Source organism: Equus przewalskii, chromosome 10 (genome assembly GCF_037783145.1).
Source record: "Equus przewalskii isolate Varuska chromosome 10, EquPr2, whole genome shotgun sequence".
Lineage (NCBI taxonomy): Eukaryota > Metazoa > Chordata > Mammalia > Perissodactyla > Equidae > Equus > Equus przewalskii.
This window is the reverse complement of record NC_091840.1, coordinates 34,332,525-34,351,695: the sequence shown is the minus strand read 5'-3', so window position 1 is coordinate 34,351,695 and position 19,171 is coordinate 34,332,525. Positions and strand designations below refer to the sequence as shown.

The 19,171-nt window shown below is 32.8% G+C and overlaps 1 protein-coding gene across 2 annotated transcripts in view; it reads right to left on the bottom strand.

Annotated features, from left to right (window-relative positions):
- The window catches only part of BRIP1 (BRCA1 interacting DNA helicase 1), a 186,419-nt gene that overhangs the window by 86,007 nt on the left and 81,241 nt on the right, over positions 1-19,171 (bottom strand). For both annotated transcript variants that reach the window (XM_008541212.2, XM_070562357.1), the window contains exon 14: positions 15,963-16,124. In XM_008541212.2, coding sequence (XP_008539434.2) covers positions 15,963-16,124 — 162 coding nt within the window. The remainder of the gene's footprint in view (positions 1-15,962; positions 16,125-19,171) is intronic.

The window sequence follows — 19,171 nt, the reverse complement described above, 5'->3', positions numbered from 1 at the left end:
CCACTACAAAACTAAGATCTTCTAGAAGAGATAACTTGTTCATTTTTGAATCTTCAACAGGGCTTCGCACAGTCCTTTGCACAAAGTACGCATTCAGTAAGTACTTCCTCAATGGACTGAATAAATAAAAATAAAAATAAATGTGAAGTAAAGTTACCAGATTTCCCAGAAAGATCCTAAATATAATATGAGCAAAGTTCTCAATATAAATAATTTTGGTATTTTAAAGAAACCCATTTAAGGATATTAAAAGTTCCTTCTCAATATAGAATAAATATTAATATGCAGAATTAGAATGTATCGATCTATGGTGCAAATCATGGGAATGTTAGTTTGTAGTTCTAAAATACGTCTGATTTTAGACATAATAAGTAAGACCTGGAACAAAAAGAGTTAATATCTAACCATTCATGTGTTCGTTCAGTCAGCGTCTATGAAGAACTTATGTGCCAGTCATGATGCCTTTGCTACTTGACTACATTTCATGAATATCATTTCACTTTAATTAATTAATCTTCTCTGCATACGCCAAAGTAGCAAATCTTTATCGTAGGTTCTTTTTAATCTTTTTCTTACCCTGACAAATTTACCCCTGTGTAGGAAGAAGTCTAAGATGGCCTCCAAGATTCCTGCCCTCTGGACACACATAAACTCCTCCCCTAGAGGGTGAGTGGGATAAATGAAAACGATAAGATTTTACACCCATGATTAGGTTACATTATGTAGCAAAAAAGGTGGAGGGATTTTGCTAATGTGATTAAGGTCCACCTCAACTGATTCTGAGTTAATCAAAAGGGAGACTATCCTGGGTGGACCCGGCTTAACCACATGACAGCCCCTTCTATTCTGTTCAATTCTATTCGATTTGATTCAATTTGATTCTATTCTGAAAAGCTACCACCCCTCTGAAAGCTACCACCCCTCTGAAAAGAGATACCCTTGTTGGCTTTGAGGAAGCAAGCTGCCATGTGCTTGAGCAAACCATGTAGCTAGGAGCTGAGGGTAGCCTCTAAGAGCTAAGAGCCATCTCCAGCCAAAAGCCAGTAAGAAACTGGGTACCTCAGCAGTTATCTGGGTACCTGCAATTACAAACAGATAAATGCTGCCAATAAACTGAAGGCACTTGGAAACCAATCTTTCTAATGAGACTGCAGCCCTAACTGACCCGAAAGCCCTGTGAGATCCTGAGGAGAAAACTCAGCTAATGCAAGCCAGACTCCTAATCCACCAAAAGAATGAGATAATAAATGTATGTTGATTTAAGGTGCTAAGTTTGTGGTAATTTGTTATGCAACAATAGAAAACTAATAAACCCTTCTATTTATATTTCAATCTCAGTCCCAAATTTCCCTCTGAAATAAATTCTAATGTAAGGTCTCATGTCTTCTGTCTGTCCCATGTCAAACCCTCTCAAAATGAAAAATAGATGAGATGATACATTTAATAACTCCAGTCACTGTACTGTGTAACAGTTGACAATGGTAGTGACAAAAGACATATGTTGATTTGATCTTTAAAGTACATTACATCTACATTATGAAACTCAGATGAAAATACATTTTTTTTTTCCTGGTGAGGAAGATTGGCCCTGAGCTAACATCTGTTGCCAATCTTCCTCTTTTTGCTGAGGGAGATGGTCACTGAGCTAACATCTGTGCCAATCTTCCTCCATTTTGTATGTGGGATGCTGACAGAGCATGGTTTGATGAGCAGTGTGTAGGTCCACACGTGGGATCTGAACCGGAGAACCCCAGGCCGCTGAGGCAGAGTGCATGAACTTAATCACCATGCTACTGGGTCAGCCCGAAAATACATTTTTAAAGTTAAAATTAGGACTTACACTTTCAGCTCCAATATGTAAAGGACTTGGGAGTCATCATACTCATCTTACACTCAGAAGAAAAGCTGAACAAACTGAAAATCAATGACTTTTCTTAGACACATCAGAGAACTGAGGTCAAAAGGCAAATTGCCACCCTGAAATCTGGAGAGTAAGATAAATATAGAGAATCACAGTCCAGATCTGCTTACTGGGAGCAGGAGCCACGAAAACTGCAAATTGGTAGGAACACTTAAATGGTAATTTTGATGAACTGCTGGAGGCCAGCGTGCACCAGCATAAAAGCGAGAAACTCCGAGAGGCTAGTGTTAGGGGTCCCCCACATTTTCGTAGATATTTCCTCCAGGAACTCCACCAGGTTCTCATAGTAAAGAGCCAAGAAAAAGCCTCCTGTTTCTGGCAGAGTGAACAGAGAAGTAACCATTTTGAAATACATTCATTACCCATAACAAAGGCCAGCCTCCCAGTAAGGGAGAAGACTTTGCCAGAGACTTATCTGAATTGGGGGAAATAAAAATTACCTGAACTCCGGTTCGTTCTAGACTTCTTGTCTCATCTAAGGAGATGAATAGAGTTGAGAAACACATGTGAAAGCCACAGCCCAGGGACACTACAAGACTGAGCCTTAATCACAGAATTAGAGGATGCTTCCCCTTTCCCCATACCTTATCATCACATCAACAGGGCTCTAGGATAATGAGAGTGGATTACAACTGAGAGAGCTGTAAGGCTCAGACTCTAAGAAAGAGTTTTTAGGGACACTAGACAGTAACTTAAATCCACATGAAGAATTAAAGAGTACTAGTAAAGGTAACAACATAGGTAAACATAAAAGAGAGTATAAATGTATTTTTTGTTTGTAACTCTTTTTGTCTCCTTTCTGGTTTAAAAGACAACTGCATAAAGCAATAATTATAAATCTGTGTTGATAGGCATACAATGTATAAATATGTAATTTTTATGACAAGAGCATAAAGAAAGTGGGACATAATACAGGTATACAGAATCAAAGTTCTTACAAACTATGGAAATCAAATTAGCATCAATCTAAACTACATTGTTATAAATTAAGATGTTCTTTAACATAGACAATGAAGACACTGGAAGTGTTACAGATTTTTGTTTACCTTGGTTCAGGCATCAATTTAAATGGAGGCTGCAGCCAAGAAATCAAGAGAAGACTGAGACTGAGAAGGGTAGCAATGAAAGAATTAGGAAAGATCATCAAGTGTTAGGAAGTGTCATTAACGACTAAACCAAGATTATTCACACTCTCATATTCCCAATTACAATGTATAGGTGTGAAAGCTGGACAGTGAAGCAGGCTAACAGGGAAAAAATTGATTCATTTGAAATACGGTGTTGGAGGAGAGCTCTACGGGTACCCTAAACTGCCAGAAAGATGAACAAGTGGGTCCTAGAGCAAATTAAGCCTGAACTATTGCTGAAGGCAAAAACAATAAAACTGAGACTGTCCTATTTTGGGCACATCATGAGAAGACAGGATTCTTCAGAAAAGACAATAATGTTGGGAAAAGTAGAAGGCAGCAGGAAAAGAGAGAGATTAAATATGAGATGGATTGACTCCATAAAGGAAGCCATAGCCATGAGTCTACAGAAGCTAAGTAGGGCTGCTGATGACGGGACATTGTGGAAATCATGAATTCACAGGGTTTCCAGGAGTCGGAGCCGACTTGATGGCACATAACAAAAACAATGTAACTCCCAAGACATTTATTAAGAAAATAACTTAAAAATATATAGTAAAAGAAATGCCAAGGGAATTTAAATGGCATGCTAGAAAATACCTATTTAATACAAAAGAAGGCAGTTAACGGAAGAATAGAGGAAGAAAAAAGATGACCTACGGAAAACAAGTAGCAAAACTGCAGATGTAAAAACCACCTTATCAGTAATTACTTTAAATGTAAATGAAGTAAACACTCTAGTTAAAAGACAGAGATTAGCAGAATGGATTTTTAAAAAATGATCCGACTATATGCTATCTAGAAAAGACACACTTTACATGCAAAGATACAAATAGATTGAAAGTAAAAGGAATATTTATCCATAAAAAGGAATAAAGTATTGACTCATCCTACAACACAGATGAACCTTGAAAACATGCTAAGTGAAGAAGCCACACACAGAAAGCCATGTATTGTATGATTCCATTTACATGAAACGTCCAGAAAAGGCAAGTCCGTAGAAATAGAAAGCAGATTAGTGGTTACCAGGGGTTAAAAGGTGGTAGGAGTAGGAAGTGACTGCTACTGGATAAGGGTTTTCTTTTTGGGTGAAGAAAATGTTCTGGAATTGGATAGTGGTGATGGTTGTATGACTATGTAAACATACTAAAAATTACTGAATTTTATACTTTAAAAGGGTGAATTATGTGGTATGTGAATTATATCTCAAAAAAAGTTTCCTTATAAAAACAGAAAAGAGACCAATTTGAGATTAAAAAATTTTTAAAGAAGGGAAAAATAATCAGAAGGCTTCCGAATTTTCAAAAATTCAAGATTTTAAAACATATAACAGGAATCAAAATGAGTAATTAGATAGTAGAAACTAGCTTAAAATTGTAAGTTAATAAAGAACTTTTCTGTGCTTGAATATTGATTCTTCAGAGCACTGCCTCTGTTCTAAACATTTTTTTTATTGTGAAGAAGTAATCGCTTTCAGTATTACACACCAAATTTTCAAAACTTCTTATCTCTTTAATTTCATATGCCTCATAATGAATGAATTTTCAGTACGGTAATCACTTTCTATATAGAAAAAAGCCCCAATAACCCATATATTGTGGATCTTTTTAGACCCGTATAGTATAATTATATGATATGAAAACTTTATTCCAAAGTAATTTAGGTATGTAATATTAATTACAATAAAACCAATGCTCTTTTAACTTTACTTAAATTTTCATTTATTTAGAAAAGTACTTTTACTAGGAAGTCACCTTACAACTGTCACTTTAAAAGTTTTTTATTGTTAGAAAACAAGGTGAAATATATACTAAAGTGTATTTATTGTAAAAATCAATAGCAATGCTAGCAAAAAATCACTTTTGAAAATGAGTATCACAATTGATAGAGTATCACAGAGTATCAGAAAGTAAAAATTACTTAGAAATATAAGATGCTTTTAAATGAGATTAAGATAAAAACCATTAGTGTTCTTATCGCCAATCTGTCTACATTATGATGTAGAAAGACTTGGTGCCTGGTGTCTTATCAAAGACAAAGTATCCAATAAAGAGAAAAGTGCTAACGCCAAAAACTTTAGTTGATTCATCGCCATAGTTACTAATCTTTCTATGGGAGCTGTTTACAATGTTATTATAATTAGATATGTTTTAAAATTGTGAATTATATGTCTATAATACAACAATACTTTATCAGTTGTGCCTATTATGTCATAATTATGAAATGGTATCTAATATTAGATGTTAATAACATTCTGATCTTAAATTTGTCATTAATAAAGACATTCATTAATTAAAAACAGAATTTCATTATTTTGTCTGCCATTTTTAAATCTTTAAACATTTTTCCCTTCTTATTTCTTTTTCTGGCTGATAATTTGCTTTAGCTGAACTCTTGCCTGCCTCTTGTACCTACATTATTAAACATTTTAGACTTCAAGAAGGTAAAGCAGAAGCTTGTTGGGAATGTAAACTATAACATAAGATTGATTACCTAAAAACTCATGGCATGTCAATTTATATAAACAATTCTAAGCATTCATTTTACAGCTGAATTTGAACTGTATTCAAATACAGATTTTCATATCAAAAAGCTAATTTTTTCAGCTATTTACTTATATTAGAATACCAGCTGACCTAATGAAAAGCAGAACGTTTACCAAGTTTTGTTAAAGGGAAAGTAGTAAGGGCACTGTTTTATTGTTAATTTAACTACCTAATTTTACCAAAGGCTACAAAAACATTGCATAATATAGATGCATACCATATTCCCGTGTGGGAAGATCTTATATTATCGTTTCCAGATAAACATATTTTAACGAAATTTTAATCAGATTTGTGATGAGAGTTTTTATTTCTTTTGTTTTGTTTGGGCTGATGTTTTACTGTTTAAAAAAGCTATTTTAATGAGGTATAATTTACATATAACAAAGTGCATCCATTTTAAATGAACACCTTAATGAGTTTTGACAAATCTAAGTATCCAAGTAACTCCCACGATAATCAAAATATGAAACATTTACATTTTCCCAAAGAGTTCCTTTGTGCCCTGTTATGGGCTGAGTTGTTCTCCTCCAAAATTCATGTTAAAGCCCTACCTCTCAGTACCCCAGAATGTGACCATAGTTTGAAATAAGGTCTTTAAAGAGGTGATTTTAATTTTTACAGTTTAGCTTTTATGTTTAGGTACGTGATCAATTTTGAGTTAAGTTTTGCGCAAGGTTACGAGTTGTCAATCATTCATCTTATCCCATATGGATATACAAGTGTTCTATTTCCTGAAAAGACTGCCACTTCTCCATTAAACTCGCTTGGTATCTTTGTCAAAAGTCAATTGACCATATACATGTGGATCTACTTCTGGACTCTATTTTGTTCCACTGATATATATGTCTATTCTTCTATCCATACCCAACTATCTTGATTTCTGTAGCTTTACAGTAAATCTTGAAAACAGGTATTTAAGACTGCCAACTTTTCTAAACTTTTTAAACATCTAAGTTATTTGCATTGTTGTGTGAATTATAGAATCACGTCAATTTATTTTTTTAAAAAGCCTATTGGAATTTTTACTAAGATTGGCTTGAATGTGTAGATCAATTTCAGGAAAATAGACACCTTAACAATACTGAGACTTCCAACTCAAGAACATGGTATCTCTTTATATTTATATAGATTTTATATATAAGCTTTAATTTCTCTCAGCAAAGTTTTGTACTTTTTAGCGTTCAGGTCATGCACATCATGCATATAATTTCATGCTTTTTAAATCTTATTTTAACTGGTATTGTTTTACACTTCATTTTCTAATAGTTCACTACTATCATAAACATACAATCTGCTCATGATATTGCCTTTCTCTAGACTGAGAACTTGCTACATTTAGTTGTCATTTCTCATAGCTTTTTTGGTAGACTCCTTAGGATGGTCTGAGTACACAATCAATGTCTGAGGAAAACCAGTTTAACTTCTTTTCAAATCTTTATAATTTTTACTTCTTTTTCTAGCCTTACTGCACTAGATACTGTATAGTTTTGAATAGAAGTAGTAAGAATGGACAGCTGTACCTTGTTTCTGAAAGCAGGCAAAAAAAGCATTCAATCTTACAACCTTAAACAGGATGCTGTTAAGTTTTTCATAAATCCCCTTTATCAGGCTGTTTTTTGTTTACTGAGTTTATATCATAAATTGGCATTAAATTTTGTAAAATGCTTTATCTGTAATTTTTTAGATAAATGTGGTTTTACTAATTTATTCTGTTGATGTGGTGACTTATACTTGTTGATTTTTGAAGACGAACTATTATTGGCTTCCCGGGATAAATCCCAGTTGTCATGATGTATGATCCTTTTTATATTAATGGGTTGAACTTATCAATTTTTTGTTAATGACTTTTAGGCCCGTGTTGGTCTACAATTTTGTTTCCTTGTAATGTCCTTCTTTGGCTTTGGTATCAGAGTTATGCTTGCCTGATAAGGTGGGAAGTGCTCCTTTTTCCTCTGTTTTCTGAGCTTGTGTAGTATTGGTAATTTTTCTTTTCTTTTCTTTTTTTATAATATTGGTAAAAATTACTTAGAACTATAAGGAACTATAAGAAACATAATATACTTTCTTGATAGCATTCACCCATGAAGACATCTGAGCCTATACTTTTCCTTGTTAAAAGATTTTAATTAGTACTTAAATTTGTTCAACAGATATGTGATTTGACCTACCTGATTCTTATTCAGTCAATTTTAATAATCTGCGTTTTTCAAGGAATACGTCTAGGGATGGGCCCACTGGTGTAGTAGTTAAGCTGGTGTGCTCTGCTTTGGTGGCCCAGGGTTCATGCATGGGTTTAGATCCCGGGCATGGATCTACATACCACTCATCAAGCCATGCTGTGGTAGCGTCCCATATACAAAACAGAGGAAGATTGGCACAGATGTTTGTTCAGGGCCAATCTTCCTCAAGCAAATAGAGGAAGACTGGCAACAGATGTTGGCTCAGGGCCAATCTTCCTCACCAAAAAAAGAGAAATATATCTATTTCATACAAGTCGCTTAACTGCTTGGAATAAAATTGTTGAAAATATCCATTTATTATCTTTTTAATTCAACAAAATGTGTAATGATGTTACCTCTTAATTCCTAATATTGGTAACTTTTTTTTTTATCTTGACTGGTCTTGCTAGATTTTAAAAATTGTACAGTCTTTGGTTTCATTGATTTGTTTCTATTATTTGTTGGTGTTCTATTTTACTGATTTTTTTGTTCTTATTTCTTTTCTTCTATTTACTTTGTGTTTATTTTCCTCTTTTTATAGAAAAGGTGGAAATTTAAATTATGATTTTAAGATCTTTCTTATTTTCCTAATAAGCATTAAGCTATAAATTTCCCTCTAAGTATAACTTCAGCTGCACTGCATAAATTATGATATTTTCTATTTCCATTATCATTCAATTCAAATATTTCAAGAAATAATGGCTGAAAATCTCCCAAATGTGATGAAAGAAATGAATCTACAAATCCAAGAAGCTTAATGAATCCAATTAAGATAAATACAAAGTGACCCCCCACAAAGACACTTTATACTTAAATCATCGAAAGAAAAAGAACGAAAAAAAAAAAAAGCAAGCAAGAGAGAAGCAATTCATCACATACAAAGAATCATCAAAAAGATCATAAGCTCATTTCTCATCAGAAACCTTAGAAGTCAAAAAACACTGGGATGATATATTTAAAGTGCTAAAGAAAAAAATATCAACCAAGAATTCTATATCTGGCAAAACTTTCCTTCAAAAATGAGGGAGAAATTATGACCCTTTCAGATAAACAAAAGCTGAGACAGTTCATTACACTAGACCTGCCCTACAAGAAATGCAATGAGAGGAGTTCATTTTGAAATCAAAGGACACTAGAAAGTAACTTTAAACTGTATAACAATATAAAGATCTCCAGTAAAGGTAAATACATCAGCAAATATGAAGCCATTATTATTGAAATTTTGGTTTGTAACTCTATTTTTGAATTTTCTACAGGATTTAAAAGACAAATGCATAAAAAATTATCATAAATATATGTTATCGAGCAAACAGGTATAAAGAAATAGTTTATGATATCAAGAACATAAAGATGGGGACAGAGCTGTTTACAAGTGGAGTTTTTGTACACAAATGAAGTTTAGTTGGTATCAATTCAAATCAGACTGTTATAATTCTAGGATGTTAGAGGTAATCCCCATGGTAACCACAAAAGAAATATCTATGAAATATATACAAGAGAATGTGAGAAAGAAATCAAAATTAATAACTACAAAAAAATTAACTAAACACAAAAACAAGGCAGTGATGGAGGATATAAGGGACACACAAGTTATAAGACACACAGAAAACAAATAACAAAATGGCTAAGTCTTTTCTCATAATTTTTTACTTCAGATATAAATGGATTAAACTCTCCAATCAAAAGGCAGACATTATCAGAATGGATTAAAAAAAACATAGTCCAACTATATGTTGACTACAAGAGATTAACTTTAGCTCTAAAAATGTGAAGGTTGAAACTGAAAGGATGCAAAAAGATATTCCATGCAAATGGCAACCAAAAGAGAAGTAGGGTGCCATTACTAATATAGACAAAATAGACTTTAAGTCAAAAACTGTTACAAGGGACAACAGATACTATACATTGCTAAAAGGGTCAATTCATGAAGAACATATAACAACTGTAAACATACGTACACCAAAATCAGAGTCCCAAAATATGTGAAGCAAACAATGACAGAGTTGAAGGGAGAAACTGACAATTCTACAATAATAGTTGAGGACTTCAATACCCCACTTTCAATAATGAATAGAAATTGAACAGAGCTAAGTAAGAAAACAGAGTACTTGAACAACACTATAAATCAACTGGACCTAGTAGACACGTATAGAACACCACTCGGCAACAGCAGAACCACACATTTTTCCCAAATGCATATGAAACAATTTCCGGGAGAGATCACACGTTAGTCCACAAAACAAGACTTTATACATTTAAAAAGACTGTAATCATACAAAATATTTTTTCTGATCACAATGGAATAAAACTAGAAATCAATAACAGAAGGAAGGACTAGAAAATTCAAACTACAAGGGAATTAAATAACACTTTTTAAACAACCAATAGGTCAAAGAAGAAATCACAAGAGAAATCATAAAATATCTTGAGAAATGTGAAAATGAAAACACAACATAATGATGGAAATGCAAACAAAGTAGTGTTAAGAGAAATGACACACTTTAAAAGAGAAAGAACTCAAGTCAATAACCTAATTTTACACTTTAAGGAACTAGAAAAAGAAGAGAAAATTAAACCCAAAACTAGGAGAAGGAAGGAAATAATAAAGACTACAGAAGAGATAAAACAGAAAATAGAAGATAATAGACAAAATCAACAAAACCAAAAGTTGGTTCTTTGAAAAAAATCAACAAAAGTGACAAACTTTTAACCACAGTGACAAAGGAACAAAAAAGACTCAAATTACTAAAACTATAAAAGAAAGTGGGAACATCACCACCCATTTTACAGAAATAACGATTGATAAAGGAATATCATGAAAAATCATATGACACCAAATTGGAAAATCTAGATAAAATGAACCAATTTCCTAGAAATGATCTATGAAAACTGAATCATGAAGAAATAGAAAATCTGGATAGATTTAGAACTAGTAAGGAGATTCAATCAGCAATCAAAAAACTTCCAACAAAGAATATCCCTTGACAGGTAGCTTCACTGGTGAATTCTACCAAACATTTAAAGAATAATTAACAGCAATCCTACCCAAACTTTCCAAAAATTAAAGAGTAGAGAATACTTACTAACTTATTCTCTGAGGTTAGTATCATCCTGATAGCAAAGGCAGACAAAGATACTACAAGCAAAGACAACTACAGACCAATATCCCTTATAAATAGCGATGCAAAAATCCTCAACAAAATACTAGCAAACCACATTCAGCAACATAATAAAAAGATTATACACCATGACTAATTTATTCCCAAAATGCAAGAGTGATTCAACATACGAAAATCAATGAACGTAATACACAACATTAATAGCACGAAGGACCAAAAAATCACAAGATTATCTCAATTGATGCAGAACAACATCAATGACAAAAAACAACCAGTAAACTAGGAATAGAAGGAAACTTCCTCAACATGATAAGCAATACATGAAAAAGCCACAGCTATCACCCTTAGAAAAAGTCAAGGATGCTAGCTTGCCCTACTTCTATTCAACACAGTAGTGGAAATTCTAGCCAGAGTAATCAGGCAAAAAAAGAAACAAAAGACATCCAAATCGGAAAGGAAGAAGTAAACTGAACTCTGTTTGCAGATGATATGGTCTTCTAAATAGAATACCCTAAATTTTCAACAAAAAATTCTAGAGTAAATAAATTCAGCAAAGTTACAGGATACAAAATCAGTACACAAAAATCATTTCCATTTCCATACAGTAGCAACGAACTCCACAAAAAGGAAAGTAAGAAAACAATTCCATTTACAATACCATCAAAGAAAAAAATACTTAGGAATACATTTAACCAAGAAGATTTGTATCCTGAAAACTACTAAACACTGCTGAAAAAAATTAAAGAAGACACAAATAAATGGAAAGACATTCCATGTTAAGTGATTGGAATACTTAATATTATTAGGACAATAATACTACCAAAGCAAAATATAGATTCAATGCAATCCCTATCAAAATCCCAAAGATATTCTTTTGCAGAAAAAGAAAAACCCATTGTAAAATGCTCAAGCAATCTTGAGGAACTCCAAATAGCCCAAAACAATCTTGAAAAAAACAAAGTTGGAGCAGTGACACTTCCTGATTCCAAAACTTAGTGAAAACCTAAAATAATCAAAACAGTAATGGCAAAAGGACAGATGTATAGACCACAGGAATAGAATAGAAAGTCCAGAAATAATCCTTTGGTCAAGGGGTTTTCAACAAGGGAATCAAGATCATTTAATGGAGAAAAAAAGAGTCTTTTCAACAAATGGTGCTGGGAAAACTGGATATCCACACACACAAAACATGAAGTGGACCATATATTTATATATTACACACCATATATAAAAATTATCTCGAAATGGATCAAAGAACTAAATCTAACAGCTAAACTATTAAACCCTTAGAGAAAACACAGGGAAAATCTTCATGACATTGGATTTGGCAATGATTTCTTGGTTATGACAGAAAAAGTACAAATAACAAAAGAAAAAAGAGATAACTGAACTTCCTCAAAATTTCAAACTTTTGTGCATCAAAGGACACTAATAGAGTGAAAAAACTCATACAACGGGAGATAATATTTAAAAAGCATATATCTGATAAGGGATTAATATCTAGAATATATAAAGAACTCCTACAATTCAACAATAACAACAAAACAGACTCAAATATGAGGAAAGGATTTGAGTAGACATTTCTCAAAAGAAGATATACAAATGGCCAATAAGCACATGAAACATCACTAGCCATAACAGAGATACAAATCAAACAACAAGGAGATACCACTTCACATCCATTAGGACAGCTATTATCCAAAAAAACAGAAAATAACAAATATTCATAAGGATGTGGAGAAATGGAAACCTTTGTGCGTTGCTGATAGGAATCTAAAATTGTGCAGTTGCTGTGGAAAATAGCACGTCAGTTCCTCAAAAAGGTATACATAATTATCATAGGATCTAGCAATTCCATTTCTAGGTATATATCTAAAAGAATGGAAAGCAAGGGGTCAAATAGATATTTGTATGCCAATATCCAGAGCAGCATTATTCACAATAGCCAAAAGGTAGAAAGAACCCAGGTGACCATCAACAGATGAATGGATAAACAAAATGTGATATATATATATATATAACGGACTATTATTCAGCCATAAGAAGGAATGAAATTCTGATACATGCTATAACATGGATGAACCTTGAAAACATTATGCTAAGGGAAATAAACCAGACACAAAATGTCAAATATTGAATGATTTCATTTATACAAGGTACCTAGAATAGACAAATTTTTATAGACAGAAAGCAGAATAGAGGTTACCAGGAACTGTGGTAGAGGGGCTACTATTTCATGGCTACAGAGCTCCTGTTTGGGATGATGAAAAGTCTAGAAATGAATAGTGGTTACGGTTGTAACTGCAAATATATTTAATGTGGCTAAACTGCACACTTAAAAATGGTTAAAATGATAAATTTTATGTTATACATATTTTACTACAATAAAAAAAGAAATAATAAATATCAAAGGAATAGCTCAAAGATTTGAGAAGCGTCTGAGGTGTGGAACTGGAAAGTGAGGAGAAGTGGGGCAGGAAACTGTTGTTTCTCATTATAATCATTATTATTATTTAATTATGTATAAGAACTAATTTGATAAATTAAACTTTTAAAGCTTCAAATAAAATTACAATAACTCAACAAATGAAAAACTGGAGAAGTTTTTTATGATATGTGTTATGGATATGTATTATGATTTTATGATATGTATTATGTACATGTAATATATCACATGTATTAATTAATTAATTAATTAATACATGTGATATATTAAAAGTCCATTCAAATCAATTAAAAAGATAAATATAGTATAAACAGACAATAAACAAAATTTTTTTTAAATAAAACCCACAGAACAATCAATCTCACTACTAGTCAAATAAATAAATGAAAAAGAAAATATGTTTGAAAGCTTATTTTCTGTATCTTTTTTATCTTTTTTAGTTGAAAAGGTAGAAGTAGAGAAACAATCCATTCATTATTCCAATTTACAAATCTGCTAAAAAGTATATTTAACTGTTATAGTTTCTGTAGTCACACAATTTCAGTAACTATAAAACTAATACTGTGTTATATCTACTCCAAAAAATCAAATTAGGAGGTGATATTCCATTTATATTTAGAGTAATTACTTTCCTCCTATCAAGTGATATATTTCACCTCAATATACTAATAATTAGAATATATTTTTAAATTATCAAAACTGGCTAATGAAAAGTATATTGTGCGAGAACACTGGGACCAGAAGGTATAGCGCATTATTTAACAAATAGGTTGTTTTCTTTTCCACTGTAACTTTTTCATTGACAATTATATCATTGTCCATTTGAATAACTTTATATTAGATTTAGTTCTCCTCTATAAATACTAAGAAACAAATCACACTAAGCTTCTTCCTATCATATAAGGAACCATTCTGACCATGTCTTTGATGCCTAGCAAAAAATGAAATTGTTCATCTACTCAACTGGACATTTCCCGGCTTGCTTTTTGTGATTGTGATTGAAAAATATAAAAAGGTTTTATTAATGTGTTGAGATTTTGCTTTTCTTTAGTTTTAGGCTTAATTATTAGTTTTAACTGTTTGGTTATTAGTTACTAGTTATTAGTTATAACTGTTTGGTATAGATGTTCACACTGCAATAAATGCTTTCTATGAAGAATTTTTAAGATGTTTATGTTCATTTTATTTTTAGATATTCTTATAAAAAAACTATCTGATTAAATTTCTTCTGAAAGCAATTCTTTCAATTTATCTACAAGAGGACTAATTTACTGCATCTCTGGCTAACAAAGTATGTGTCTTAGTCCCATTCAGGCTGCTATAATAAATTACCCCAGACTGCGTAGCTCATACAAATAACAGAAATTTATTGCTTATAATTTTGGAGGCTGGAAAGTCCAAGATCAAGGCACCAGCATGGTCACGTTTGGTGAGGGCCCTCTTCATGGTTCTTAGGTGGCACCTTCTTGCTGTGCCCTCACGTGGTGGAAGGGACAAGGGATCTCTGGAGTCTCTTTTATAAGACACTAATCCTATTCATGAGGATTCTATCCTCATGACTTAAGCACCTCCAAAGGCCCCTCCTAATGTCATCATCTTTGGGGGTTTGGATTTCAACATACAAAGTTGGATAGACATATTCAGACCACAGCAGTATGTATATAGACAGAAAGACAGTAGGAGAGCCAAAAGTATCACTATTGTCATTCAGATATATCACTTACTTATGCTACTATCCTTACATATATAACTTCCTATGAAAAAAGAAAAGGGAATACTGCTTCTCTACATTGGAATTTAGCTTAGATTTTGATAAAACATGATATTACTCTCAGGAATATATGTGGTATTAATGCTTTGAATATTAGCAGGATTAAAATACACTATAACTCAGTTTAACCTGAGAAAATATTAAAAGTCAGAGTGATTATAAAAACAAGAAAAAAAATGTTTTCTTCTAGCCAAACACATGAAGCAAAAAGATGGGCGACAAAGTTTGACTTTAGATTTAGATTACTGAAACATTCAAAAATGCAATTTATGAAAATGAAAAGGAATGCTCCTTTTTCCTTCAGCTATGAAAATACCAAGCTGCCTCTAAGAATAAAAATCACAGGGGCCGGCCCCGTGGCCGAGTGGTTAAGTTCACGTGCTCTGCTGCAGGTAGCCCAGTGTTTTGTCTGTTCGAATCCTGGGTGCGGACATGGCACGGCTCATCGAGCCACGCTGAGGCGGCGTCCCACATACCACAGCTGGAAGGACCCGCAACTAAGAGTGTATAACTATGTACCGGAGAGCTTTAGGGAGAAAAAGGAAAAAAATAAAAATAAAATCTTAAAAAAAAAAAAATCACACATAAATAGTCTTTGCATATAACTAACGTTGCTTGAAGACTTTAGCTTTTAGACTTTCAAGCAAAACAGTGATAGAACAATCAGGCAGTATCATAATCAATAAATAAGTACAACAATATATAATGTTCAGAAAACTATAATTCCCTTGTTGCTTCTGACCCCAGGAAGCCTATCATGGAAATCCCACATAATTTTTTTAAAGGCAAAAGAAACAATAAATATTCCCTTACCTTGTAAGATGGCAAGAAACACAAAATTCCTTGGCTAACAGTCTGGCACACAGATAACAAAAGTGCTCCCACTTCATCCTGGAACTCAAATGTTTCCGTGCGCTGGAAGGTAGCACAAAGATTCCGACCTTTGGGGCCTGACCCAATGGTGCCAACCCAAACCTAGAACATCAATATGTCAGTATTAGAGTTAAGTCTAAACTAAGCAGGCAAATTAGCATTTAGTTGGAAGCCTTAATTATGTGTATGTCAAAAGAAGGTCAAGCAACAAGTTTAGAGGAAATTTGTTTTTACACTTGATCTTAGCCAAAAGGCCGAGAAGCAATGAAATTTGTTTTTACGTTGTAGGGGTTTTTTCTATTACCTTTAATTAATTGTATATAGATTTAATCTATAGAAGTTTATTTTAGGCACACCACTGAATTCTTTTAGGATGAAAGCAAAAAGGGTTTTACTTATCTATTTCCTCAATACCTTTGCAAAATTAAGCATGTAACAAAATTTTGTTGCATGATGTGAATAAATAAAATCAATAAAGCAACAATGATTCCAAAATATTAGAGGTGAGGGCTGCTATGATCTGCTTTAGGTAAGTCTCTGAGGCTCAACTAGGACAGGAACTACTCTTTCACAAATTCACTGGTGCTCAAAGATCTATGGTCACAGAAAATCAGACCCACCAACTTTCACATATTTGTAATTCCTCTACAGTCATACAGATCTAGCCTCAGCGTAGTTAATTTGACTAAAAGAAAGAACAAACTTTACTAGTAATGTAAAGACAATATACAAACACCTCGGAGTACTGAAAAGTGTAATAGTCCTATATTTAAAAATGATGTATGAGATTGAGGTACATCTTGCAAGATGACATCTGACAGATACCAGTTTAACCAACTTTTAACCAAATGATCAACTAGTAATAAGACAACTGATATTCTGTGTTTCCTGATATGATGCAATGGAAAGTAACAATATCACCTATATAGTATTCTTACCAAACTGTTTAACCTGAATCTTATCATAAAGAAACAATCGGATAAATCCTGATTATAAGATATTCCTCAAGACAACTGGTGACTTGAATTCTTAAAAAGTGTCATGAAAGAAAAAAAAGGACAAGAAAACTGTTTCAAAGACTAAATGAAAACCAAATGCAATATATAATGCTTGACTAGATCCTGGATTAGGAATAACAAAAATAAACAGGTATAATGGGAATAACTGAAGAAATATAAATATCGATTCTATTGTATCAATATTAAATTTCTTGGGTATGATCATGGTATTGTGTTTATGTACTTGTTCTTATGAAAGACATGCCAAACTATTAAGGGCAAAGTGTCATGATGTCTACAAATTACTTTCTAATAGTTTATCCAAAAATGTGCATTTTGGATACACATACATACATACATAATGCAATTGTTTACGTTCTGCCACATTCCTCTTCTCTCTTTCTCTCATATATGCCTAAACTAGGCAGCCAAATTAACATTTAGTTATGAGCCTTAATTACATGTATGTCAAATGATCAAGCAACGAGTTTAAAGGAAATCTATATTGAAATTATTGGGTTTTTTTTCTATGCAAAATATTAACAATCAATGAATCTAGGTGAAGGGTATAAAGATGCTGCTCACTGCATTAATACTAATTTTTCTACTTTTCTGAAGTTTGTAATTTTTTAGAAAAAAGCTGGGGGAATCATAAAGTATCTCAACATAATAAAGGCCATATAGGACAAATCCACAGCCAATATCATACTCAACAGTGAAGAACTGAAAGCTGTTCCTCCAAGAAAAGGAACCAGACAAGGATATTCACTCTCGCCACTCTTATTCAACATACTATTGGAAGTCCTAGCCAGAGAAATAAAAGGGACCTAAGTTGGAAAAGAAGTAAAATTATTACTATTTGTGGATGACATGATTCTATATAAAGAAAACCCTAAGGAATCCACCAAAACCTATTAGAAATAATTAATGAATACAGTAAAGTTGTAGGGTACCAAATCAACTTACAAAAATCAGTTGCATTTCTATACACTAACAATGAACTAGCAGAAAGAGAAATCAAGAATAGAATCCCATTTACAGTTTAAACAAAAAAGAATAAAATACCTAGGAATAAATTTTAACTAAGGAGGTGAAAGACCTAAACGCCAAAAACTGTAAGACATTATTAAAAGAATTTGAAGAAAACATAAAGAAATGGAAAGATATTCCATGCTCACAGATTGGAAGAATAAACATAGTTTCAATGTCCATACTACTTAAAGCAATCTACAGATTGAATGCAATCCCAAGCAGAATCCCAATAACATTCTTCACAGAAACAGAACAAAAAATCCTAAAATTTATATTGAACAACAAAAGACCCTGAATAGCCAAAGCAATCCTGAGAAAAAAGAATAAAGCTGGAGGTATCACAATCCCTAACTTCAAAATATACTACAAAGCTATAGTAATCAAAACAGCATGATACTGCCACAAAAAGAGACATATAGATCAATGGAACAGAAACGAAAGCCCAAAAATAAAACCACACATCTATGGACAGGTAGTCTTCGAAGAGGAGCCAAGAACATAAAATGGAGAAAGGAAAGTCTCTTCAATAAATGGTGCTGGGCAAACTGGACAGCCACATGCAAAAGAATGAAAGTAAACCATTATCTTACACCATACACAAAAATTAACTCAAAATGGATTAAAGATTTGAGTGTAAGACCTGAAACCACAAAACTCCTAGAAGAAAATAGAGGCAATATGCTCTTTGACTTCCGTCTTAGCAGTATCTTTTTGAATATCATGTCTCCTCAGGCAAGAGAAACAAAAGAAAAAGGAAACACATGGGCTTACATCAAACTAAAAATCTTTTGCATGGCAAAGGAAACCATCAACAAAACAAAAAAACAACCCACCAACTGGAGAAAATATTAGCAAATCATGTATCTGACAAGGGGTTAATTTCCAAAATATATAAAGCACTCATATGACTCAACAAAAAAATGAAAACCTGATCAAAAAACAGGCAGAAGATGAGAACATTTTTCCAAAGAAGATATACAGATGGCCAACAGGCACATGAAAAGATGTCCAACATCACTAATTATTAAGGAAATGCAAATCAAAACTACAATGAGATATCACCTCACATCCATCAGAATGGTTATTATTAAAAGACAATAAATAAGTGTTGGAGAGGAT